Consider the following 27,996-nt stretch of genomic DNA (forward strand, 5'->3'; position numbering starts at 1 on the left):
GGGTCTGATGATGAAGCTGGAAGGTGGTCAACGGTACCAGTCAACCATGCAACTAAACCACTTCGTGTTTCGGCTCGTTTGATTCGTCTCAACCAGATCTTTGACACAACATAGTACTCACAGGGTCTGATGTGCAGCTGGAAGATTGTCATCCCAGACACGAAGTGGTTTAGTTGCATGGTTGACTGGTACCGGTGACCACCATTCAGCTCCATCATCAGACCCTGAGTATCACCTAGTGTCCAAGATCTTGTTGAGACGAATCAAACGAGCACAAACACGAAGTGGTTTAGTTGTATGGTTGACTGGTACCGGTGACCACCTTCCAGCTCCATCATCAGACCCTGAGTATCACCTAGTGTCAAAGATCTTGTTGAGACGAATCAAACGAGCTCAAACACGAAGTGGTTTAGTTGCATGGTTGACTGGTACCGGTGACCACCTTCCAGCTTCATCATCAGATCCTGAGTCCTATCTTGTGTCAAAGATCTTGTTGAAATGAATAAAACGAGCCCAAACACGAAGTGGTTTAGTTGCATGGTTTACTGGTACCGGTGACCACCTTCCAGCTCCATCATCAGACCCTGAATATCACCTAGTGTCCAAGATCTTGTTGAGACGAATCAAACGAGCTCAAACACGAAGTGGTTTAGTTGCATGGTTGGCTGGTACCGGTGACCACCTTCCAGCTCCATCATCAGACCCTGAGTCATATCTTGTGTCAAAAATCTTGTTGAAATGAATCAAACGAGCCCAAACACGAAGTGGTTTAGTTGCATGGTTGAATGGTACCGGTGACCACCTTCCAGCTCCATCATCAGACCCTGAGTATCACCTAGTGCCAAAGATCTTGTTGAGACGAATCAAACGAGCTCAAACACGAAGTGGTTTAATTGCATAGTTGACTGGTAACAGTGGCCACCTTCCAGCTCCATTATCAGACCCTGAGTGTCACCTAGTGCCAAGGATCTTGTTGAGACGAATCAAACGAGCCGAATCATGTTACTACATGGTTGATTGGTATCCGTGACCACCTTCATCATCATCATCAGGCTTCATCATCAGATGCTTAGTATCAGCTCGTTTCTAAACTTAAGATACAAATTAAAGGTTTTATTATATAGCTAAAATAGTTTCACTATACAACCTATACTATATGCAATGACGAAAAATGAAAATAAGCGAGTACCTAAGTAAGTACGTATAATTTCTTTCTAGTAATAATGACCTACATAAGTATGTATATTTGCACTGGATTTAGTATTTTCGTACCAAATAACATTTTTAGGACTTTGATATTAAAGTACAGTTAGTGTTGTTATGATTGATTTTAATGTGCTTCACGATCGGATCAAGAATGTTTAATCCATCATTGTAGTGCGACCGAGGGAAAATGCGGTGGAAGGGTTCGGCGAACTGAGATCGCGGGGCCTGCCGCAGCGCGTAAAATACCTAAACTCGCTCATCCCCGAAATGTAATAGCACTCTTAAATGTGTGTGCCCCCCCCCCCCTGTAACTTCTAAAATAAGAGAATGATAGAACTAAAAAAAAAATATATGATGTACATTACCAATTAGCGGTAAGAGCGTGCGACTTGCAATCCGGAGGTCGCGGGTTCGAACCCCAGCTCGTACCAATGAGTTTTTCGGAATTTATGTACGATATATCATTTGATATTTACCAGTCGCTTTTCGGTGAAGGAAAACATCGTGAGGAAACCGGACTAATCCCAATACGGGCCTAGTTTACCCTCTGGGTTGGAAGGTCAGATGGCAGTCGCTTTCTTAAAAACTAGTGCCCACGCCAATTACTGGGATTAGTTGCCAAGCGGACCCCAGGCTCCCATGAGCCGTGGCAAAATGCCGGGACAACGCGAGGAAGAAGGAAGGGGTCGCTCAACAACCGATGCTGGTGTTGAGATAATTAAGCATATTTTCGATGCCTGAGAGGAGTCACGAGATGCCTTAGGTGTCTTCTGTGATTTGTCTAAGGGCTTCGACTGCGTTTGTCATGAAACATTAATCAGGAAACTTCATTAGTATGGAGTTAGAGGAGCGGCACTGAATTTACTTAAGTCCTACTTAAATGGTAGAATACCAAGGGTCGATGTGAATGGACAGCGATCACCGGGGTCATTGGTCTCTATGGGTGTACCACAGGGGTCAATATTGGGGCCTTTCCTGTTCCTTATCATAAATGACTTGCCATTCCTTGTTAAGACCCACCATGGTATAGTATTGTTTGCAGACGACACCTTACTTATTTTTAAAGTCAAACGACAGCAACAAGCTTACAATGATGTAAATAATGCTATTTCAAAAGTAGTAAATTGGTTCAATGTTAATAATTTATTGTTAAATGAGAAAAAGACTAAATGTATTAAATTTGTCACTAGTAGTAACGTAAGCCATGTGCAAACAAGTGTCATTGTGAATGATGAGGAATTGGAATTAGTTGATAGTACAGTTTTTCTTGGTATAACTTTAGATTCTAATAAAAGCCAGAGTGCCAAATTTTAGAAAAAAATGTGAAATTAATAATATTAGAAATAAACATAAGTTCGCAGTGCCCTTCACTCGGCTCCATAAAATTAAAAAATCATTCATGGGTAGTTGTGTAAGATTTTATAATAAACTTCGAATGACTGAATTATCTAAGATTAATTATCTAAATTTAAGAATTATGTACTTAAACCGTAAACTTATTTCTAAAGCTTATTATACCACACAATACTACATGCATGAATGATAATACAACGTGGGATTAATTGTTATTCGAAATGATTATTTATTTATTAGGTATGTTTGATTAATGATGAAGAAATGGATATTCCGATGTATGTACTTCTTTTGTTATGTTTTTTTTTTGACATTTAGATTTTATTCTTTTTGTGAAATACTTAGTGTTAAATTTGATCTGTATGATAATCTAATGTTATTATGGAATAATATTAACATCAATAAATTGCTCTGATAATTAGATTAATATGTAATACCTAATTACTATTCATAAGTGCTTGTTGCTAGGCCTACATGAATAAAGAATATTTTAAATTTGAATTTATTACCTACTTACTTTTCTGGCGAAACAAAAGTTATATTTAATCGTCCTGGTGACTTCCGAGACAACCCAACATCGATAACATTGCTGTGCTGTATTAGTATCTCCTCTGTACTCGTTTCGTCTTCTTTTCTATCACTACGAGTATCTAAAGTATCGAACTCCTTAGAAGTTATTTCAGCACTAAAATTAAACTCCCGAGTATGTTGCCCACCCATTACAACCTTTCCTTCTGATTCAGTAGGCTCTAACGCAGATTCAGTTGACTCTTGTATACTGGTTCGGAAATTCTTCCTCTTTTTACCAAAAGGTGAATAACGCCACCTGTCGTGTGGTTGCTTGTGACTTCCATATGGTTTATTTTTAGCCCCCGACGGAAAAAGCATTGAGGAAAACGATTCTTGATTTGATGGTGATTTGTTTGGTGCCCCCGACGGAGAGAGATATGACGAATACGAATTTTGATTGGATGGTGATTTGTTTGGTGCCCCCGACGGCGAGAGATATGAGGAGTACGAATTTTGATTTGATGGTGATTTGTTTGGTGCCCCCGGCGGAGAGAGAAAAGAGGAATAAGAATTTTGATTGGATGGTGATTTGTTTGGTGCCCCCGGCGGAGAGAGAAATGAGGAATACGAATTTTGATTGGATGGTGATTTGTTTGGTGCCCCCGACGGCGAGAGAAATGAGGAATAAGAATTTTGATTGGATGGTGATTTGTTTGGTGCCCCCGACGGCGAGAGAAATGAGGAATAAGAATTTGGATTGGATGGTGATTTGTTTGGTGCCCCCGACGGCGAGAGAAATGAGGAATAAGAATTTTGATTGGATGGTGATTTGTTTGGTGCCCCCGACGGCGAGAGAAATGAGGAATAAGAATTTTGATTGGATGGTGATTTGTTTGGTGCCCCCGACGGCGAGAGAAATGAGGAATAAGAATTTTGATTGGATGGTGATTTGTTTGGTGCCCCCGACGGCGAGAGAAATGAGGAATAGGAATTTTGATTGGATGGTGATTTGTTTGGTGCCCCCGACGGCGAGAGAAATGAGGAATAAGAATTTTGATTGGATGGTGATTTTTTTGGTGCCCCCGGCGGAGAGAGAAATGAGGAATAAGAATTTTGATTGGATGGTGATTTGTTTGGTGCCCCCGACGGCGAGAGAAATGAGGAATAAGAATTTTGATTGGATGGTGATTTGTTTGGTGCCCCCGACGGCGAGAGAAATGAGGAATAAGAATTTTGATTGGATGGTGATTTGTTTGGTGCCCCCGACGGCGAGAGAAATGAGGAATAAGAATTTTGATTGGATGGTGATTTGTTTGGTGCCCCCGACGGCGAGAGAAATGAGGAATAAGAATTTTGATTGGATGGTGATTTGTTTGGTGCCCCCGGCGGAGAGAGAAATGAGGAATAAGAATTTTGATTGGATGGTGATTTGTTTGGTGCCCCCGACGGCGAGAGAAATGAGGAATAAGAATTTTGATTGGATGGTGATTTGTTTGGTGCCCCCGACGGCGAGAGAAATGAGGAATAAGAATTTTGATTGGATGGTGATTTGTTTGGTGCCCCCGGCGGAGAGAAAAATGAGGAATAAGAATTTTGATTGGATGGTGATTTGTTTGGTGCCCCCGACGGCGAGAGAAATGAGGAATAAGAATTTTGATTGGATGGTGATTTGTTTCGTGCCCCCGGCGGAGAGAGAAATGAGGAATACGAATTTTGATTGGATGGTGATTTGTTTTTAGCCCCCGACGGAGAGAGAAATGAGGAGTACGAATTTTGATTTGATTGTGGTTTATTTTTAGCCCCTGACGGAGAGAGATATGACGAATACGAATTTTGATTGGATGGTGATTTGTTTTTAGCCCCCGACGGAGAAAGAAGTGAGGGAAACCGATTTTTATTGAATTGTGGTTTATATTTATCCGGCGGGAAAAGCAGAGCCTTATTGCCTTTAAAAAAATTATGTTTTTTTGGTGTATATGTCTTTTTTGTTTGTGCTGTAAATCTATCGAAATATCTATGTTTGCGTGTTGTCCACCAATTTCCCGTTCGCATAGCAATATGGTCCTTGGGGCCATTGCTTTCAGTAATCATTCGCCAATATTGTTTGAACATATTTGTTAATTGAGTTTTTACATCATCACTGAGCGATGCATAATGCAAAAATACGCCTCTTAACGCGCTCCCTATATAATATTCTTTCCCTGTTCTCAATTTCTTCAAATCACTAAGTGCTCTCCTCAATGTAGCACTAGCGCCCTCATACAAAGTATTCCCAATTTCAAGTAAGTCAATATTTTCTCCAGTTTCCCGTTTGTGTTCTATGAAGGCAACCGCTTCATCTAAATACCTACGCAAATCATCAGCTGCCATCTCCTTGTTATAATCCAATTTGTCAGAAACGTACCTCCTCATATCATTATCATCGAGTAACTCTCTTAACTCCTTCTCTGTGTTAATATATCTTCTTGTTTCATCATTGATAACAACATATGCTTCTTCGAGATCATTGTCTTCGAGACCTTTTAGAATTTTAGCGGCTTTTAAAATGAAATCAGTGAATGTGATATCGTTTCTGCCGCTTCTCCTGCCGCTGGTTCGCATGGCATCTTTGATTTGATCTAGGAAGTTCTGCACCTTGTCGAGGACGGCTAGGTCTGCTGCGCGGTCTTTCTTGTCAAATTGAAGGACTGTTTCAAGAGCGACGTTCAGTTGTTTCGGGTCCACTGCTTTCACTGTGTTTACTGCAACAAAACGGGACGGAAACTGTGAAAATGATTCTTGAAGAAGCTGAAATTGTATGGCTGAAAGTAGTGTTGACTTATTTTTGTGAAAATGATTCACCCCGGATGGCTTAGGACCGTATGACTGAAAAAGTAAGAACCACTGCATTCCGAAAAAAAAGGTACTTAATGGATTAAAACTAAAGCAAAGACCCTAAACACGAATAATATCGTACATTGACCTTTCCTATCTCTATCGCACGCGTATAATATATGTATATTGCTGTCTCGCCGATGACGCCGGTGGTCAATGCTACTGTGCTTCTCCGAGATCACGAGGACAACGCCGCCCTCGAAACGTCGGAGGTAATTTTAAAACTTAATTTATACGCGATTAAATCCCGTTTTAGTATAGTATAATAACGTGTAAAAATTGTAATACCTCACTGTTCTCAATTACCCGCCGTTCCTGATTCTCCTACTTCCCCTAATTTTAACCCCAACGCACCGGAACGGAGTATTTATCTTATCTTTTTGCTGTCAAAAAGTTTATCAGTATGTCCATCTGTGGCATCGTAGCTCAAAATATTTAAATGTCAAAAATACAATAAATTACCTATTATACTGGCAACAGCGATACACACAACGGCTTTCATTTTACTGAAAATAATTCAATAAGTTGCAAAATAATCGTAAAACATTTATGTGTAAGTACAATCAAAGTTAATATCAATAATATGTTACATACTTCCCATTGTTAAGGGGGTGATTCGCTCCGTGCATTTCTTTTCAGCGTCCAGGGCTCGGAACCGGTATTGAACTGCCGGTTAATACCGTTCCAAAACCGTTATATTATTTCGTTCATTAACTTAACCGGTTAATTGATGGAACGCGAACTAAAAAATAGATCTCTATCTATTAACCGGTAAAAAGAGGCACCGGAATTTTATGGTTTGCGGGGAACGATGTAATACCGGTTTACTGCATGTTAGGTGATGTTAAAAATACACAATATTTTCACCACACTAGCTTGAACGGCTCTCATTCATCTTCAAAAAAGAATGAGAAGTTGCATTTAATACACAAAAGTGGCAAAGTAATTTGTTGTACATTTTGAGTTTTTTCCTCATGTTGGCTGGTGGAATTTATTTTTAGGAGATTTGCTTTGTGTTTCACTCGGTAGCAAAGTTTTTTTAACCCTCGGGGCTTGAAACCCTGGCAACGTTCAAGATTTCACTTTTCGAAGCAGATTTTAGCAAAAATTTGGAATCCTTCGTTTGCTCGGGTATTAATGTTAGCACGAGGAGTTACACATCAACTTTGCCGCCTTTTAGAACAAATAACTAATTTGCAATGGTGATGACTTGGTTAAAAAATACATAATGGAAAATATAAAGCATTTATTTTAACATATTGTGACATTTGATTATATACAATGGCTACACACATTAGCTTATGGCAACAGATAATTATAGGCCCTTGTTACAACCCCGTCAAGCCCATAGTCCTATTTTTGGGACAAATGTAATCATTTCTGCCAAAAAAACACCATTACTAGCACAAAATTATTAATCCCAGAACAAAAAAGGCAAATTAAAACCTACATTTTTGTGTAAACATTTTATTTAAATACTCACCAAATCCTTTTAAAGAGTATTTTAGTAGCAATTTAGGTAACGGTATGGAAATCTGAAGTAGTCATTTCATGGTTAATAATTAATTTAATACAACCAAAGAGAAAAGAGTGTATAGAGTTACTGTCATGCTAAATTATGTACCTAGCCACAGTACAGTTACTGCCATCTTTCGACAGAAGATTAAAACTGTTAGAACGCTATTTGACTTTGATTTTTATTCTTTCACTGATATGTGTTATTTGTTAAATATTGAAATTAACGCCATCTACTCGACAGTAGGCCAAAGGTATGGCACCAGCGCTTGAAAAGATTGCACCATACCGTTGGCCTAGTTAAGTCTCAAGTAGATGGCGTTAATTTTTGACATTTAACAAATTAACACGTATATCTGTGAAAGAATAAGGATCCAAGTCAAACGGCGTTCTAACAGTTTCAATCTTCTGTCGAAAGATAGCAGTAAATTTACTGTGGCTACATAGTTTACTTTGACAATCCGCCTCTATTTCAAATTCTCTTTGATACAACTAATCTACTTTAAGTAGGTACTTATATAAAAACAAACCAAATGTCCTAATACTAGGACACAGTATTTTTGTAATTTTAAAATTTCAGGCACAGACATAAGACCTATTTTTAGGGTTCCGTACCCAAAGGGTAAAAACGGGACCCTATTACTAAGACTCCGCTGTCCGTCCGTCCGTCCGTCCGTCCGTCCGTCCGTCCGTCCATCCGTCCGTCTGTCACCAGGCTGTATCTCACGAACCGTGATAGCTAGACAGTTGAAATTTTCACAGATGATGTATTTCTGTTGCCGCTATAACAACAAATACTAAAAACAGAATAAAGTAAAGATTTAAGTGGGGCTCCCATACAACAAACGTGATTTTTGACCGAAGTTAAGCAACGTCGGGAGGGGTCAGTACTTGGATGGGTGACCGTTTTTTTGCTTGTTTTGCTCAATTTTTTGTTGATGGTGCGGAACCCTCCGTGCGCGAGTCCGACTCGCACTTGGCCGGTTTTTTTTTGCTTGTTTTGCTCAATTTTTTGTTGATGGTGCGGAACCCTCCGTGCGCGAGTCCGACTCGCACTTGGCCGGTTTTTTTTTCTTGTTTTGCTCTATTTTTTGTTGATGGTGCGGAATCCTCCGTGCGTGAGTCCGACTCGCACTTGGCCGGTTTTTTATGATATAGGAGACAAACGAGATAGCAAGTAATCACCATCGCCCTTGGACACCCTCAACACCACAGGGGTTGCAAGTGCGTTGCCGGCCTTACTTACGGCCGGGGGTACTTTTCTTAAATGTTTGTAGATATCACCAGTCCCGAAATACCGAGGGCGATATGAATAAATGTCCTAAAAAAAGAACATCGGGCTTTACGATAAAGACGATTGTGACGTATTACTTTGTTTTCCTTAACTAATAGTTTATATTATAAATTATAACGGATACAAGGTACTTAGTCAAAACATTTAAAACTTAAATAAATACATTTCTAATAAAAATAGCTTCTTTACACATTAAATAAAGCGATTAAGGGGCACTTGGAAGGTATATAAATGGTATCCTAATTCATAAAATCAATATGTCCCTAACAATTCATTAAGATCGTATACAGTAAGCTGCAGAGATAACTGACCCCCCCCTGCAAGTTTGTATGCGAGGTGGTCAGTTATCTCTGCAGCTTACTGTACACAAATACGGTCTTCCCCAGGACCTAAGATATATCTAGGATGTTTGATAACGTTTAACCCCTTTATTCATAAACGTCTGCTAAGTTAATCAGCTGATGATCATCGTTTCTTTTTGACATATTTCTCTATCCTCCTAAGGCCCAACGAAAAATTGAGTATGTAGTCAGTACGGCCCGTAGTCCTACCAGTAGCTAGTACTATTGTTTTATACTCATTCAGACCCAAGTACTTAAAAGACTTTTTTTAATGTTATTGTACTTATACAGCACCTTGTACAGCACTTTGTTTTTTTTTTTTACGAACTTGTGCTCACAGACAAAACAAAACAGTCCTTTAGAAGTTCGTACACGCCAATTTCGATAAGCGCGAAATTTGAAATGGGTTTTCTATTAAGTCCTAGGTAGGACCGTGGTACGCTATGACTACACAATTGTTGTAGGAGCTGGGTCTGAATAAGAAAGTTAATAAGTACTATGGGTAGGACCTTGGGCCTTAGGAGGCTATGACATAACGACAGATAGGGACAAACGACGATCATCAACTGATTAAGTTAGCAGCCGTTTATGAATAACGCCTAATAAGCAAAGCATTTAAATTTACATCACTTTACCCCAATATCACATTTGTTCTGGTTTTGTTTTTCATCATTTTACCCCAATATCACATTTGTTCTGGTTTTATTTTTCATAAATATGTTGGTTTGTTCAAATAAGTAGCCCCAAGTACTCTAACGGCCACTTGCATCATTCACTAACCCGGGTTAACCGGTTACACCTGGAGTTACCATGGTTACAATACAATACAATACAAATACTCTTTATTGCACACCTCATTACAGAAAACAATACAAATAATACAGGAAGAAGAAGTTAAACAACAGGCGGTCTTATCGCAAAAAAGCAATCTCTTCCAGACAACCTTTACCAGTACAATTTGACACTAGGTTAACGGTTTAACCGGTTAACCCCGGGTTAGAGGGTTGGTGCAAAAGCCGCTAAGAGAAATGAAATCGCGAAAAAAGTGTTTCTTTCGGCGAACAAGTTATTATTATATAGTACTCGTGGTTTCGTAGTTTTAGGTTTTAGCCCCCTAAGGGCTACTTGCACCACTCAGTAACCCGGGGTTAACTGGTAAAATCTGGAGTTATCATAGTTATCAGTACAATTTGACACTAGGTTAACGGGATAACCGGTTAACCTCGGGTTAGTGGGTTGGTGCAAGTGGCCCTAAGTCATTTTTGTAGTTTTTAATTAGGGACCATCTTTTATTCTATTATAGTTCAAAATAGATTTGACTTTGTCCTTTTAAAAGAACATCGGGACTTGTGAGGTAACTGTTAGTGTTCAACATAAGCAATATTGCTTGTCCTTGGCGCGGTAGGCAGCTTCGTCCTTCAGTATTTGCACTCGCAGCTCCTCGACGTTTCGCATCAGTCGCTGGTCGGACGCGCAGTCGTCCACTATCTTCTGGAAGAGTTCCTCTGAAACAAACATATAGTATGTCAAAGGACTATTTCATTTCAAACATAGACAGAGAGAATCATACTATCTTTGTCTTACACTAGTACTAGCACCCAAAAGAAAAGGATGAGTATAGTTTTCCTGGTTCTTACTGACTGACAATGGTTTGACCAAATATAAATTAATTTACCGAGCGTTTGCGAAGGTCTCCGTTTCAGTTTGGCTAAAAATGCGTTGGTATGTCCGGATGTTCTTCGCTACAGGTCGCATTTCTCAAAGTTTTCGGAAATATAAAAAAAATTAAATGAAGACTTTTTCGCATATTTCGCAAGCATATGATTTCTCCCCTTCATGCTACTACCATTGCCATTAATTGCACTTACCCCCATACTCAACAATCTTGCTAGAGGACTATAATTACTTAAGAGACCTCTCGACGTGCGAGACAAGAGTCCTAAAGGTATTTGATGCACATAATTATTATTACTACGTATAGAACCGGCACAGATAACCAGTATTTTGCGTCATGAGTTGTTGTTGTTTTGACAACAAACCATAGAGGCGGAGCGTGAGTCTCGCGACCTAAACGAGTAAGCGCCTTGAACTTTGCGGCACTTACGACGTTTTGGTCGCGTGGTACAAGTTGCGATTGCGACCATTTCATTGTTTGCCATGTCTTCTCTATCTTCGTAAGGCCCACCATACAAAGTTTCCCTATTTTTAATTTGAACCTTGTTGTATACTAGATTAGGGTGTCTTTCGTTTGTTTCAGAAAACAATGAAACAAAAGAAATGCTAGCTTATGTAGTTTTTGAAAAGGTTCGAATTAGATTGAAACAAAGTGTACATCGTAATACATTGGGCCTTACGAAGCTATAGTAATAATAACCATAAAGTAAGTATAGTATAGAGTAATCGGCCCATACAAGCCTCGCTTAGTTCCACAAAAATCCAAGAGATGTCACTCAGAGCACCATTGGGCCTAAATATATATTTGTGTTATTTCAAATCTTGCCAATTTTTAAATTAACATGTATAGTTCTAATTTATTTAGCATATTACAACAAAAACCTTTTAAAACATCCATTTACACATAGTAAATCGACGCAGAAAAAAATTAATAAATAATGGCATGAACTATTCTAAGCGCCATCTATCGCATTACTAGACAGTTAGTTTCTTGCCGTTGTAACACACTAAATAGCTCGATTGTTTGAGAAAGACTATCAATAGATGTCACTGTAGTAAATCCTCATACTTTATGATCATATCACAGACAACATATCAACATTATTAAGTAATAAATAATATAATTTTTCTCAAAAATGGACGGCAAAGTCGACGTTGCCGGTTAAAAAATAGGTCGCGAAGTGTGTAGTTTATGGTCATTCTAAAAATTAAAAAGTTAAAAACATTGCTGTCTCGATTTCGGGACTGCAATGTTGCATACAAATTCCATTATTAAACGAGTTCCAAACTTTTTAAAACTTTAAATGGCCATATCAAATGAAGGCATAGGTCCATTAAACAGCCGAACAGATGATCAGCACTTATTATTAATATAATGTTGGTACCGCGACTATTTAGGTGTCTCAAATACGTTGGCGTATTTTCAGCAGAAAAATACACTTCTATTTTTTTTAAAGGCGGCAAGCAAATCTTTTTAATGGTTTTACTTTTCTCTGTGAAAATTAGAACGTTGCTTCTGTAAAATATCTCTTGCACCATTTTTGAGAAAAGCACTATATATGACTCGGCTGGAAGGCTACTTGCTGGCTTCGGATTCAATTAAACGGACTCCCAAGGTCGTCCGTTTAAAACGAATCCTCAGCTTGCAAGTAGCTACTTCCGAACCTCGACAATAATGTACTATTGTTCTTAGAAACGTGATAATAATTAAAATATATTAAACCTACATGGTATCATCAGCCACACTGTTAAGTGTTAACTGTACCGATGTACAGTTAGGAGTGTTGCTGTTTGTATATTAATTTACTTAACCTTACGCATTACAAAATTGTCCTCATATAGCTATACATATATTTTAGGACAGTCTTACACTAATCGACCTACTTGGTAACAAAACATTGTAAATTCTTGAGTAGTTTGAATAGCAGGGCAGGTGACAAAAACTTGCTCAAAAGCATAGAAGGTAGCATCCTATAGAAGTGGTGTACGCGTGCCTCCGTGAGGGACAAAACATGTAAATTCGACCAATCATAGCGTCGCATTGCGCCGCTATGATTGGTCGAATTTATTTGTTATGGTGGGCAACAAATGAATTCGACCAATCACGGTGGTCAATTTACGGTGGGGAATAAAACAAGATGTGAGACTGTGACAAGGACAAACAATAATAGCGCTTTCGCTGCTACTCCTACTGAAAGATACATAAGACTATCCCGTTCTGTCAGTTATCCCCTGCTTCTATTCATGCTCAAAAGAGAAGAGACATCCGACATTTAAAAAAATATCCCTATATGTATGAGAGCAATAATACAATGTGTAAATGTAAATACATACATATCTTATATTTTATGATCATATCAAAGCTGGAAGTCCTAGGTTCGGATCCCCCTAAAAGTGTATTAATATGGTGTCCCATGGTGGTGGCCCATTTGTCCCCGCCGCCATACAAGAGGTGTGGACAGATGGGAATAGATATAGACCATTAATATATACACACACAATTAAAAAACAAATAAATGTCCTATGAGGATTTGAACCCAGGACCTCCTACTTCATAGCACATAGCAGAGCAGGGTCACTGTCACTACTGACTAGCTAGGAGGCCGTAGAAATAATATACAATTTATATATATTTAAATTAAGTACAGTCAGCGTCGTATAGTAGGTCGCATCCAAAGTATTCAAATAGTTCAGTACGCCATACAAATAATATGGTGTACCGAACTATTTGAATACTTTGGATGCTACCTACTATATGACGCTGACTGTACTTATATAACAATTAACAAATCAGACTGGCAGCCACAGTTTAATGGCTAATCTAGGATTAAAACTTTTTAGTGGCTTGCCATTATGTTCAAAACATTTAGCTTCATACCACATCAAATATTTAAGTTTACCGCCATTGCCCGCCAGCATTGAACAAATTGGTTGTTAGTGGGTAGACAAAATAAAGTCACTATCATGTTAAACATTGAATTTATTAATTGTATTTTATTATTTTTAAGAGAATCTTCATAGCATGTGTCTGTCCGTTGAAACAGGAATCAATCTCAACCATCTTCCACTCAAAATATTTTACTTGTGGTACAGTCGCCATCAGATATATCGGAGCGGCCAAGGCGCTCACAAATATCTGAACACGCCTCTATTGTCAGGGCGTTAGAGTGCGTGTTCAGATATTGTGAACACCTTGGCCGTTCCGATATATCTGATGGCGACTGTACAGAGATGCATTGACTATTTCATCTTCACTCTCTTGTTGCATACATTGTAACTTCTAGTGGCTAGAGGCTGGGTCCTGAAATCAGAAACATATTTTTTATATATAAAATGTAATAATATCACAATAAAGTTTAATACACATTGCCTTCACATTGGAGTCTGTTTGCAAACACTAACCATTGTATAGATTTAGACCAAGAAAAGTATGCAGCGATATTGATCGCCTGCGCAGTACATGTGTTATTTTAAATGTCAAACATCTTTGAAATTATGACGTACCTTTCTTCTTTCTTGCTCTAACTCTAAATACTTTGGAATCTTTTGCTTGCTCGGGTATCAATATTAGCATGGGGGGTTAAAATAAAACTTGACAATAGTTATTAGTGGGCAAGGGGGCAAAGCAGTTGTTTAACCGCTCATGCTAATGTTGATTCCAGGGCAAGCAGAAGATTTGAACTATGAGCGTAGCGAGTGGTTCGAGAAGTGGAATCTTGAGCGTTGTGAGAATTCAAGGCACGAGGGTTAAACAAACATTGCCACCTAATGAAACACAGAATTTATCACCATGCCAATGCAGGGAAAATACCAACTATAAAATACCAAAAAAATCAAATCCACATGAACATTATAAAGAATTTATAATTCAAAATCATCATTTAAAAGTAAATTCTACCAGCTAACATAAGGAAACTCAAAATTTAGATCTGATTACTTTGCCCCACATGTGGGATAAATCATAAATGCAATTTTCTCATTAGTATTTGAACAATCAAGGGGGCCTTTACCAGTTGGTGTGGTGATAAATTATTTAATTAACCTTTGTATTCAAAACAAACTTACCTGAAGTGTTAATTTTTTATCAATTTTATCATTTATTGGCAAACAGTAGACACTGTCAGATTAATATGTAGGTTTTACCATTAGTAGTGTTCCGTTACTACATCGGCAATTCACGTCATCATCACAGGTCTTTTCGTCTATTGCAGACGATTTATGCATTGCTGTTTAGACAACGGGTTTGGTGATTGTGGAGGCCGATGCGTGAGCGGCACGACCTCCCACATTTTGGGCACATGTCACGCTTAGCACAGTCTTTAAAGCGCCACATCGGTCTTCCAACTTTCCTTTTAGCATACCTACGCAACTGCACCAAGCAAGACACGTCTAGGTATTCTATTCACGTACTTGTACTATAGTTCAAATGAAGCTATAATATGAAATTAATAAGTTTGTATAAACAGAAACAAAGCAAAGGCAACCAACAAACGCGGTGCCGCTTTGTGGCGACTTGACTATTTGACAGTTTATTTTTAGTGTTGCCGTTGAAAGTTCTTTCTTGTCCCTAAATAGAGCTTTTATGATTTATTATTATACAATATTATTAGTTCAAATAAAATATGATATTCCAAAAGACTACAAATAATATTATATAGTACTTAAATTCCAAAATAATGATAATTATGCCTCAGTGTCCATTTCTGAGGGCCTACCGCGAACCACGTTCGACGTGTTGCCTCTCTGTCGCACTTGTAAATTCGTACGTAAGTGTGACAGGGAGGCAACACGTCGAACGTGGTTCGCGGTAGGCCCTCAGCTTTTTTAAGGAACAGGCGTATAACATTACCCTGAAGTAGGGGACTAATTTTAAAATAGCAATAATCATTACTTGATGCCGTTTTTGACGTTTCTGTGCACGCTGTTGTCTGTCTATACTTATAGGTCACATAATTAGTGATACAAACACCTGCCTGGTCAATATACGCAAAATTAGATATATTTATTCTAATTATAACAGAAAAAGTTTATTAAAACAAACATTAAATGCTTTTGTATAATAATTTCAGGTTTGATAGGTACGGGTTTTGCCATGGGAGAAGTTGAAAAGGAACGTTATGAAAACATATCTTTGTATGTATAGGTACTAAGATGGTACAAATCATGTACAAATCTGTTGCTTAAAAATAAAAGCACGACGCGACGTTGCCAAACTGCTATGAGTTACTGCGAAGCGAGTCCAGTTTAACTCGACAACGTCGCATCGTATTGTTACAATAGGGTATTTTCGTACTAGTCAAATCAGTTACTTTTTTATAGTTATTGCAATGCAACTTGTATCGTAAATTTTTAGAAGGCACGATAAGAGTGAATTGAGCATGAATTGAGGTATTTTATCTCATTAGGATCGAAAGAGCTCGTGAATTTGAGTACAAATAACACAAAAGTGGCAAAAAAGATCACAATATAAAAAATGGCAAAAAATAGTAGTTTTCGATATAAGTGCGAGAAGTATGTCATTTTGCACGAGTACCGAGCTTTCGATTTTTCCGGAAATATACTGAGGGGCTACCGCCAAAACCGAAATTCGCAAATTGCGGGGATCTTTCTCTTTTACTCCAATGCAGGCGTAATTAGAGTGACAGAGAAAAATGCCCGCAATTTGCAAAATTCGATTTTCGCGGTTATAGCCCTGTCACTTACAACGGATGCCTTTGCTTTGATATCTGGTGGCGTTAAATTAACTCCAAAATCGTCTGAATCACTCATTTTTATTTAATAACTTATGCTTTCTTGGCAATTACTTACAAACATAAATCACTTTAAATGTTGAATAAAAAAGGCGGGAAGGGAATAAAAAAAGTTTTACTTTTAATTGCCATTTTTTTCAATGTGGATTCTGTTGTCACTGTTGTCAGCATTATGCCAATTGAAGAGAAATTGTATTATTAAAATTAATAAAATTAATTTTCAGAACATATAATTATACATGGTCAACCAGATCTTGACAGTAGAAAAAGGCGGCAAATTTGAAAAATGTAGGCGCGAAAGGATATCGTCCCATAGAAAATTTGAATTTCGCGCCTTTATTTTACTGACAAGATTTGGTTGACCAGCTATATGTAAAAAAACATGAATCTTTTGTTATTTCATTATATTGATATATATCTAATTAATTACATTTATATTAAGTGTATAAAGTGTATTGTACGAACGTCAGCTTCATTCTGTCGCGCGTTGTTCAAGTAATACTATTGGGTCTCGAATAATACTCCTTTATGCCCAATCGCGCGTTGTTCAGGTGGGTCATTTATAAGCGGGTCTCGCATAATACTCATTTATTTAAAATGTATCAATCAGATTACTTTTTAGCACTAGTGTAAAAAAATCAAACTTTACGCACGATTTGCAGCTACAAAAACTAAACTTTTTGAGCAATTGGATTAAAAAAATATAAAGAAACGCTCAAGTACCAGTGGCATGGTGGCATATAGACGGCCTTACGCCAGTAGTAATGTCTAATCCTTTTGCCATGCACCAATGGTAGCATGCGCAAAATTATTATGACAGGTATTTATTTTCAGCCGGTTTAAATAGTTTCGGCAAGACTTATGTAGCATTCTTATAATATATAAATATTATCATCACCACAGTATCGTTTTCCGAAATTACTTTATGGTTATACCGTTTGGCTACGCTATTTCTCTGTACCCTGCCTCTCCCTTCCCTGTACTCCTTAAGTGCCCGAACTCTCTTTACTCATACTGAAAGATACATAAGACTATCCTGTTCGGTCATTTCCTTCCACCCCTCATGCTTGATCCAGTTTTAAACTAGATTCATGATTTATTCAATACGCTATAAAGCGACATCTGTTGATTACTTCTAATCGTTGGCAACGACATATGTCTACTAACTTTCAATGAAGACGTATAGATGTCGTTAGGAATTCTATGATTTGGATGTGACACAGCGCCATCTTGTATCCATGATAGGCAACAGTGCTTTTTCAGTGACGCCATCTGGTAATGGTGCGCTTTTAGGCGGTCACATTTGAATGTATGGGATAGCAGCGTCTGTATATATGTAGTCTGTGTAATAACTTAATGTGCCATGTGCACATATTGCAAGCATGTTTTTAGGGTTCCGTACCCAAAGGGTAAAAACGGGACCCTATTACTAAGACTCCGCTGTCCGTCCGTCCGTCTGTCACCAGGCTGTATCTCACGAACCGTGATAGCTAGACAGTTGAAATTTTCACAGATGATGTATTTCTGTTGCCGCTATAACAACAAATACTAAAAACAGAATAAAATAAAGATTTAAGTGGGGCTCCCATACAACAAACGTGATTTTTGACCGAAGTTAAGCAATGTCGGGCGGGGTCAGTACTTGGATGGGTGACCGTTTTTTTGCTTGTTTTGCTCTATTTTTTGTTGATGGTGCGGAACCCTCCGTGCGCGAGTCCGACTCGCACTTGGCCGGTTTTTTATAATTTCACTCACCCACGTTTTCTCCAGTTTTGCTAGAGGTCAGGAAATGTCCCCTTAGTCCCTGGCTGTACGTGGCCACGGTCTCCTCCGGGACCTCGCGCTGAGCGAGGCCGGAGTCCAAGAGGTCTTTCTTGGTGCCACAAAGGTACACTTTGCAATCCTGGAAGCATGTTTATGTCGTGTTTAGTTTTTAAGGTCAACATACGATAATTAAAAATTTATGTTCCGCGTTTTTATAAACAAAATTTAACAAGATACCTTAACCCTTATTCTTTATCTTAATAAACACAAGTATACGTTTACAGCTACCTATGCCAAGACACCTATACTGTTAATAATAATTTGCACTCTTTTCTTGATGTGAATTATTATGTTTTGTGTCAAAAATTGCTTTACTGTGTAATTAAGTTAGTTAGCTGTAGCCTTAGCATAGTTGTAGTTTTCGATCCAATATGTTTTCATGATGTGCATACATGCTTTGGATGGCATTCCCAACCAAAACCTGTACTGAAAATAATTATTTCATGTAACAAATGTTATCTGTTTTGTGTGCCTAATAAATAAAATAAAATAAAATAAAAATAAAATACATAGTCAGTAAATTAAACATGATCTTAAATTAAACTTAAATCTCTAGGATCTTAAATTAAACATACATATTACTAAGTTAAAACCTTTGACCGCCAACTCAACTGACGCGTGCGGCTACAGCACAATATCAACCTTTGCGCATTCCAACTAGATATGAGCGCCGATAGGCATTAAGCCGACGGCGGCGCGCCGGTCAAAATTGGTCGGCGGCGGCGGCGAATCGGCGGCGTGGCCTTGAAACACCTTCGATTAATGAAAAAAACGATTCAAACGAAAATGTTACCGAAAAACATGTTTTTGCTGTAAGAAAGTTATAAAATAAATGCTTTTTTCTTTTTTCAAGGATAATTTATTGAATAATGGTACGAAAAAAGTTTTATATCGTATAAACTGTGGATAGGCGGTCTTAATCTTGGCGAGGTTCTGGCCGGAAGATCTTAGCGAGGCAAGGCCGAGCTCCATGTAACACCGAAGACTTGATTTCGACGCCTTCCAATGCGAGGCCAGAGGATGAGCTGCAGGTAAGCATACAGCTAAGAATCGAACGCCAAGTGTGAGCTTGGCTGTCGGCCAAACGCCTGGAGCGCTGATTGCGGCGCGCTTCTGTGCGAGGCCGAGCTACAAGAGAGCAGAGCGAGGGCGAAGGCCGATAAAGACCGAAGCCATAGTGTTAAAGATCTGGAGCTTTCCTGCGGGCGCATTCGTGCGACGCCAAAGGCCGAGCTGCAATGGAGCTAAGATCAGACAAGGACCAATGTTCAAGCGTTTTAAAAGAGGCCGAAAGTTGAGCTCCAAACAGGGCAAAAAACTTACAGGTTCATATAGCGGCTTACTTCCATGCAAGCGATGCAAGGCCAAAGACTGAGCTGCGAGAGAGCAAAGCTTGAAATTTGACAGTGGCCAAGTTTAAATAAGACCCGATTCCGACGCCCTTCCGTGCGAAGCCAACGGCCGGACATTTGGACGTGGAAACCATTAATATCTCAAAATTAGACCCTTTTTAAACCTTTTAAAGACGTTTAATCATGCTTGCAATGGTTAAATTCGCGGTAAATTACGGATGGTTAATAGCTGGCAAAATTAGTTATGCATTGGGTCGATAATCCAAAGATGTGGGTTCGAGTCTCACATTAGCCAGAGTTGATCACAGGTAATTTTTTCATTGTGATTGACATGTCTAGTGTATATACAATCTATAAATTGTAATGTAGAACGTTCCACAATAAAAATGGAAGAAAATCAGTATGTTTATTACGAGTATATTGATGTTTAAATTGATATTAAATAATTTCGTTTCCCCAAGACTAGTAGCGCGGTTACTAGACAGATAAATTTGCATAACCTTCGATATTTTTGAATTATATGGGCCTAAAATACCTTTTGAATGCCTATAAACTATTCGAAGTGGCGCCGTTAAACATCTAAACTCGATTGAATATAATATTATCTGGTTCTGAAACCTCTGAAAGTAGATAGTAACTACCAAGGTCACGCCGATGCCACGCCGATAGGGCAGCGTCGGCGGCGGCGGCGCGAAAATTTCGTCGGCGGCGGCGGCGCGCCGGCGCGGCGCTCATATCTAATTCCAACAAGGTTCAGGATGAGGCGCCGCGCATGATAGGCGTGGCGTTCAAAAGGTTAAGAGGAAAGGGGACGGCCGCTTCCCCATACATATCTAGTCCCCATTTTCCTCTCTGGATATTGACATTATGGATAGATTTTTACATAGCTATGCCTCTACGTTTGACTTTTATCGATTTTTTTATTATTGTAAAAATTAGGAGCGAAAACTTTTACATCAAACTAGATATGAGCGCCGCGCCGGCGCGCCGCCGCCGCCGACGAAATTTTCGCGCCGCCGCCGCCGACGCTGCCCTATCGGCGTGGCATCGGCGTGACCTTGGTAGTTACTACTACTTTCAGAGGTTTAGGAACCAGATAATATATCTTAAATCGAGTTTAGATCTATAACGGCGCCACTTCGAATAGTTTATAGGCATTCAAAAGGTATTTTAGGCCCATATAATTCAAAAATATCGAAGGTAAATGCAAATTTATTTGTCTAGTAACCGCGCTACTAGTCTTGGGGAAACGATTTTTTTAATATCAATTTAAACATCAATATGCTCGTAATAAACATACTGATTTCCTTTCATTTTTATTGTGGAACGTACATTACATTTATAGATTGTATATACACTAGATATGTCAATCACAATGAAAAAATTACCTGTGATCAAATCAACTCTGGCTAACGTGAGACTCGAATCTTTGGAGTATCGACCCAATGCATAACTAATTTTGCCAACTGTTAACCATCCGTCATTTACCGCGAATTTAACCATTGCAAGCATGATTAATCGTCTTTAAAAGGTATAAAAAGGGGTTAATTTTGAGATATTAATGGTTTAACGTCCAAATGTCCAGCCGTTGGCTTCGCGCGGAAGGGCGTCGGAATCGGGTCTTATTTAAACTTGGCCACTGATCAAATTTCAAGCTTTGCTCTCTCGCAGCTCAATCTTTGGCCTTGCATCGCTTGCATGGAAGTAAGCCACTATCTGAACCTGTAAGTTTTTGGCCCTGTTTGGAGCTCAGCTTTCGGCCTCTTTTAAAACTCTTGAGCATTGGTCCTTGTCTGATCTTAGCTCCATTGCAGCTCGGCCTTTGGCGTCGCACGAATGCGCCCGCAGGAAAGCTCCAGATCTTTAACACTATGGCTTCGGTCTTTATTAGCCTTCGCCCTCGCTCTGCTCTCTTGTAGCTCCGCCTCGCACAGAAGCGCGCTGTTGGCGTTCGATTCTTAGCTGTATGCTTACCTGCAGCTTATCCTCTGGCCTCGCATTGGGAGGCGTCGAAATCAAGTCTTCGGTGTTACATGGAGCTCGGCCTTGGGCCTCACTTTTTGACATAAATCGGTTTTGTTGGGTCGATGTTGGTTAATGACGGAGCTCGATTTTATTAAAAAAAAAATTAAAATTTAAATCTATTTATTTCGCTAAAAAAGTACTTAAATCTACATACATTTGTGTGCAAAATCTCTAGTATGAGATTATGTGCGCGGTCACTAAAACTCGCGTTTTGATGTTACCTAATAATACATTGAGTAATTCGAAATGTAAATATCTACTTTTCTTAATTTAACTAATGGGTTTATTTTAGTTTGTTTGCCAGTATATTTGCCAGAGCATTATCATTTGTGAAATATTCCTTTAGAATTTTATTGAGTTACGATGATTTTCTATTTTCTAAAATGTGTACTAATTCCTTAGGTAATTTATTTAATATATCTGAACTGTCGACAAGACGTTCCCTGATACAGTATATCCGCAATTTTTAACTTACCACAAAAGATAAGGGCCTCGCTAAGATCTTCCGGCCTGAACCTCGCCAAGATTAAGACCGCCTTTGATGCAGCGCGATACCGCCTATCCACAGTTTATACGATATAAAACTTTTTTCGTATCATTACTCAATAAATTATCCTTGAAAAAAGAAAAAGCATTTATTTTATAACTTTCTTACAGCAAAAACATGTTTTTTCGGTAAAATTTTGGTTTGAATTTTTTTTTTTTCATTAATCGAAGGTGTTTCAAGGCCACGCCGCCGATTCGCCGCCGCCGCCGACCAATTTTGACCGGCGCGCCGCCGCCGGCTAAATGCCTATCGGCGCTCATATATACAACAAACATAGCGGCCTAGCTGTGATTGATATACAACTGATTCTGTCAAAATATTTTGAATAATGTTAATATCCAGGGAGGCAAATGAGGAGTATGTTAGTATGAAAAGGATATTTCGCTCGAGTCCCTCACTTCGCCTTAATCTGAGGGGCTACCGCGAAAACCGAATTTCGCAAATTGCAGGGATCTTTCTCTTTTAGTCCAATGAAGGCGTAATTAGAGTGACAGAGAAAAATGCCCGCAATTAGCGAAATTCTGTTTTCGCGGCAGCCCCTCTGAAAGGATAGACTGGCACCTCTTCAACTGTCCTCAGCTCGGTGAGCCAGTGCCTCAGCCTGCTCCAGGAGAGGAGAGAGGACGGCTCGTAGCAGATGACGGCGGCGTGCGCGCCGCGGTAGTACATGCGCGTCATTGCTTCATACCTGACAATAAGACAACAAGGTAGACTTGTACCTCTTCAACTGTCCTGAGCTCAGTGAGCCAGTGCCTCAGCCTGCTCCAGGAGAGGAGAGAGGACGGCTCGTAGCAGATGACGGCGGCGTGCGCGCCGCGGTAGTACATGCGCGTCACTGCTTCATACCTGACAATAAGACAACAAGGTAGACTTGTACCTCTTCAACTGTCCTCAGCTCAGTGAGCCAGTGCCTCAGCCTGCTCCAGGAGAGGAGAGAGGACGGCTCGTAGCAGATGACGGCGGCGTGCGCGCCGCGGTAGTACATGCGCGTCACTGCTTCATACCTGACAATAAGACAACAAGGTAGACTTGTACCTCTTCAACTGTCCTCAGCTCAGTGAGCCAGTGCCTCAGCCTGCTCCAGGAGAGGAGAGAGGACGGCTCGTAGCAGATGACGGCGGCGTGCGCGCCGCGGTAGTACATGCGCGTCACTGCTTCATACCTGACAATAAGACAACAAGGTAGACTTGTACCTCTTCAACTGTCCTCAGCTCAGTGAGCCAGTGCCTCAGCCTGCTCCAGGAGAGGAGAGAGGACGGCTCGTAGCAGATGACGGCGGCGTGCGCGCCGCGGTAGTACATGCGCGTCACTGCTTCATACCTGACAATAAGACAACAAGGTAGACTTGTACCTCTTCAACTGTCCTGAGCTCAGTGAGCCAGTGCCTCAGCCTGCTCCAGGAGAGGAGAGAGGACGGCTCGTAGCAGATGACGGCGGCGTGCGCGCCGCGGTAGTACATGCGCGTCACTGCTTCATACCTGACAATAAGACAACAAGGTAGACTTGTACCTCTTCAACTGTCCTGAGCTCAGTGAGCCAGTGCCTCAGCCTGCTCCAGGAGAGGAGAGAGGACGGCTCGTAGCAGATGACGGCGGCGTGCGCGCCGCGGTAGTACATGCGCGTCACTGCTTCATACCTGACAATAAGACAACAAGGTAGACTTGTACCTCTTCAACTGTCCTGAGCTCAGTGAGCCAGTGCCTCAGCCTGCTCCAGGAGAGGAGAGAGGACGGCTCGTAGCAGATGACGGCGGCGTGCGCGCCGCGGTAGTACATGCGCGTCACTGCTTCATACCTGACAATAAGACAACAAGGTAGACTTGTACCTCTTCAACTGTCCTCAGCTCAGTGAGCCAGTGCCTCAGCCTGCTCCAGGAGAGGAGAGAGGACGGCTCGTAGCAGATGACGGCGGCGTGCGCGCCGCGGTAGTACATGCGCGTCACTGCTTCATACCTGACAATAAGACAACAAGGTAGACTTGTACCTCTTCAACTGTCCTGAGCTCAGTGAGCCAGTGCCTCAGCCTGCTCCAGGAGAGGAGAGAGGACGGCTCGTAGCAGATGACGGCGGCGTGCGCGCCGCGGTAGTACATGCGCGTCACTGCTTCATACCTGACAATAAGACAACAAAGTAGACTTGTACCTCTTCAACTGTCCTGAGCTCAGTGAGCCAGTGCCTCAGCCTGCTCCAGGAGAGGAGAGAGGACGGCTCGTAGCAGATGACGGCGGCGTGCGCGCCGCGGTAGTACATGCGCGTCACTGCTTCATACCTGACAATAAGACAACAAGGTAGACTTGTACCTCTTCAACTGTCCTGAGCTCAGTGAGCCAGTGCCTCAGCCTGCTCCAGGAGAGGAGAGAGGACGGCTCGTAGCAGATGACGGCGGCGTGCGCGCCGCGGTAGTACATGCGCGTCACTGCTTCATACCTGACAATAAGACAACAAGGTAGACTTGTACCTCTTCAACTGTCCTCAGCTCAGTGAGCCAGTGCCTCAGCCTGCTCCAGGAGAGGAGAGAGGACGGCTCGTAGCAGATGACGGCGGCGTGCGCGCCGCGGTAGTACATGCGCGTCACTGCTTCATACCTGACAATAAGACAACAAGGTAGACTTGTACCTCTTCAACTGTCCTCAGCTCAGTGAGCCAGTGCCTCAGCCTGCTCCAGGAGAGGAGAGAGGACGGCTCGTAGCAGATGACGGCGGCGTGCGCGCCGCGGTAGTACATGCGCGTCACTGCTTCATACCTGACAATAAGACAACAAGGTAGACTTGTACCTCTTCAACTGTCCTCAGCTCAGTGAGCCAGTGCCTCAGCCTGCTCCAGGAGAGGAGAGAGGACGGCTCGTAGCAGATGACGGCGGCGTGCGCGCCGCGGTAGTACATGCGCGTCATTGCTTCATACCTGACCAAAACACCAAATAAACAACATTATCTTGGAATCTATCTTGAAAATGGGTACTTTATTAAATACATAAAAAAATATTTTATTTGAAAAACTTGACCTTTTGGGCCTGTTGACATCATACCGTCCTAAATATAGGACCTGCGCATTAGAAGAATAATGCATTTAGTAGCACAATAACATACCCTTTTTATTATTATTAAAGCTGTATTTATTCCATAATTTTTAACAGTTTTATATATTATATTATTTGACATGAATGATAGTTTTATATGGACCCCGTTTGGGTAAAAGCCTCCTCCAACCCATGCCTCATGACTCCATCCAGCTTGCACCTGCGACCTTATGAATGTCTTCTGCCCAACGCCTTCGTACACATAATGAAAAGTTGCGCTAAATGGTCCTCACTCAGCTAGCTGTCATTACGAGATTATCTGTAGCAATGAAGAGTTATAAGTGTGTCTGTAAGCTGACTGTACTTTTCTTCTAACTGCCTAATTGCCTATTATTACTCATCAAGAAGAAGACCCTCCACATTAAGTTAAATTAAAGCTTGTAGAACACCTTTCACTGCCGGCGGTGTCCCAGATGCCAACGTTGAAGTCTCTACCATCAGAGCGCATGGTTTTTGCACAAAACGCTGCACCAATAGTCTGAAATATAATTTCATTACATAAATATAATTTATTTAAATTTTTATAATTTAATTATATTCAATTGTTGTGAACACATTAATATTTAGTAATAAGATCATATATTTTATTTACAACACATGTAGGTAATGCGTTTTCTTTATTGAGATCAAAAACATTTTATTTACCTATCTACTAATAATATTTGGAACTCTTAAACCTAGTTCTTGTAAAAGCGGCCAAGTGCGAATCGGACTCGCGCACGGAGGGTTCCGCACCATCAACAAAAAATAGAGCAAAATCGTGTTTGTTGTATGGGGGCCCTTAAATATTTATTTTATTTTTAGTATTTGTTGTTATAGCGGCAACAGAGATACATCATTTGTGAAAATTTCAACTGTCTAGCTATCGCGGTTCATGAGCTACAGCCTGGTGACAGACGGACGGACGAACGGATGGACGGACGGACGGACGGACGGACGGACGGACGGACGGACGGACGGACGGACGGACGGACGGACGGACGGACGGACGGACGGACGGACGGACGGACAGCGAAGTCTTAGTAATAGGGTCCCGTTTTTTACCCTTTGGGTACAAAATCCTAAAAAAGCGTTCTTACGCACACAGCCTAAGCTCGTGTAGGTGAACGCGTATCATGCTTGTGTGAGTGAGATAAAACATTGTAGGGTAACTGTGAGGTAACCGAGAGCGGGTCTCAGCGGGTGGGCGGCACTTACAACGGGAGGCAGGGAGCGTCCATACTGTACGCTAGTACTCTTTATTATACTGTGGTTGGAGCGAGCTAACTCTTGCAATAACAAAGTGTGGTGTGAAAATGTCATCAATAATGACAAATTTCTATGAATATTACTCAAGTTGATGCAATATTTTAAAACGGACTATACAATATTTAAGAATAGAATAGAATAGAAACACTTTATTGACAAACTGTGTACAGAAGATGACATTCATATAATAAGAACATTGTCCCAACAGTTACCCGACATGGGCATGCAATGTTTACTTACATCTACTTGATACCTATATTTACATACATGCAATTTATGTCTCAAACTAATTAGTTAGGTACTACCTAGAACTAATAGTTAGATTTATGATTTAAAAGCTAGGTGTTATACAATATTATCTCTATTATATTCAAAATATTCCTTAATGTTGTAAAATGCTCTCTGTATTAGCCAACGTTTTAATTTACATCTAAATTCTCTCATTCTCTCATCTTAATGATCTAAATGGAATATAAAACAGAATTGCATTAAGTAAGAGCAGGGTACGTGTTGAGAAACATGCACGTCTCTCCAGGACAGTGCTAGCAAGTTTGTTACACCTTTTGAGACTACCAATCCGTGGTCTTCAAAGTTCCTATACGCTAAAACTATTCAACTTTTTTGTCAATTCTAAATGATTATAGAGTAGAGTACTAGTAGACTACTAATACTCGTTCGTTGGTTATTGAGTAAATAAGGAGTTTGAATGTTATGGACAACAGTAACATTCCACTTAAGAGACTCTAACTAATTATACTATGATTGTCTTTATTTAATTCCAATATTGGACTGGCTTTAGTGAATCACCTCAACGATTAACTTCACGTAAACACTTTAATAGACTGAATCATTGTTTAGGAATAAAAATAAACCTTTGTTATCTAAAAACGTACTCACATTTTGATACGGAGTCCCAGCATTAAAGCTACAGTTCACGAATCTGATCACCAAACTAGTTTTTCCAACATGTTCGCTCCCTAACAACACTATTTTGAAATCACAACGGCTCATTTTCGAGATTTTATTTCGAAAAAGTTTTCACCAACACTTGATGACTCCTACCGAATTTGAAAACGTTATACACTTTATATGGCGTAAACAATTGCCAGATAATGTAAAATCCTTGGAATTACGTCCGTTTTAATAGCAATTGTAATTATGGCAATTAGACAGCCAGTTCGAACAATGGGAGAGATTTTGTGTACTTGGATTTAGTATTTAGTATTTTTGCAACGATGATGATGAGACATTCTGACATTGTGAAGTGGAAAGTGACATAATGACATTGACGTAATTGAGGCGTTTTTTCATATCTCGGAACCTTGGCTTGTCGTTTCGATAGCAGAACGTTTTAAAGCCATATCATACTACCGCACCGCGCGACCATGGTGCGGTGCGGTAGTGTGTT

The 27,996-nt window shown here is 40.2% G+C and overlaps 2 protein-coding genes across 2 annotated transcripts; both read right to left on the reverse strand.

Annotated features, from left to right (window-relative positions):
- Nucleotides 1-5,083: 5,083 nt before the first annotated feature.
- LOC134659957 (uncharacterized) lies at nucleotides 5,084-6,479 on the reverse strand. Its single transcript, XM_063515653.1, has 3 exons — nucleotides 6,406-6,479; nucleotides 5,236-5,810; nucleotides 5,084-5,146 (listed from the first exon to the last, which is right to left on the reverse strand). Exons 1-3 carry the CDS (start codon nucleotides 6,443-6,445, stop codon nucleotides 5,084-5,086), a joined length of 678 nt encoding a protein of 225 aa, XP_063371723.1. The 5' UTR covers nucleotides 6,446-6,479.
- Nucleotides 6,480-10,398: 3,919 nt separating this feature from the next.
- Nucleotides 10,399-27,820, reverse strand: LOC134660296 (ras-related protein Rab-24-like). The gene is made up of 5 exons (XM_063516047.1): nucleotides 27,486-27,820; nucleotides 25,730-25,818; nucleotides 25,039-25,165; nucleotides 18,273-18,420; nucleotides 10,399-10,598 (listed from the first exon to the last, which is right to left on the reverse strand). Exons 1-5 carry the CDS (start codon nucleotides 27,597-27,599, stop codon nucleotides 10,462-10,464), a joined length of 615 nt encoding a protein of 204 aa, XP_063372117.1. The 5' UTR covers nucleotides 27,600-27,820; the 3' UTR covers nucleotides 10,399-10,461.
- Nucleotides 27,821-27,996: the final 176 nt, after the last annotated feature.

This window comes from Cydia amplana, chromosome 26, assembly GCF_948474715.1.
Source record: "Cydia amplana chromosome 26, ilCydAmpl1.1, whole genome shotgun sequence".
Classification (NCBI taxonomy): domain Eukaryota; kingdom Metazoa; phylum Arthropoda; class Insecta; order Lepidoptera; family Tortricidae; genus Cydia; species Cydia amplana.

Coding starts and splice junctions, on each gene's coding strand:
- LOC134659957 (XM_063515653.1), bottom strand. CDS start 6,445: ATGAAAGCCGTTGTGTGTATCGCTGTTGCCAGTATAATAG. Junction 5,811..6,405: donor CGCTGTTGCCAGTATAATAG/GTAATTTATTGT, acceptor GTTTTGTTGCAG/TAAACACAGTGAAAGCAGTG. Junction 5,147..5,235: donor TAGGGAGCGCGTTAAGAGGC/GTATTTTTGCAT, acceptor GATTACTGAAAG/CAATGGCCCCAAGGACCATA.
- LOC134660296 (XM_063516047.1), bottom strand. CDS start 27,599: ATGAGCCGTTGTGATTTCAAAATAGTGTTGTTAGGGAGCGAACATGTT. Junction 25,166..25,729: donor GACACCGCCGGCAGTGAAAG/GTGTTCTACAAG, acceptor TGTTTTGGTCAG/GTATGAAGCAATGACGCGCA. Junction 18,421..25,038: donor AGCTGAGGACAGTTGAAGAG/GTACAAGTCTAC, acceptor ACATGCTTCCAG/GATTGCAAAGTGTACCTTTG.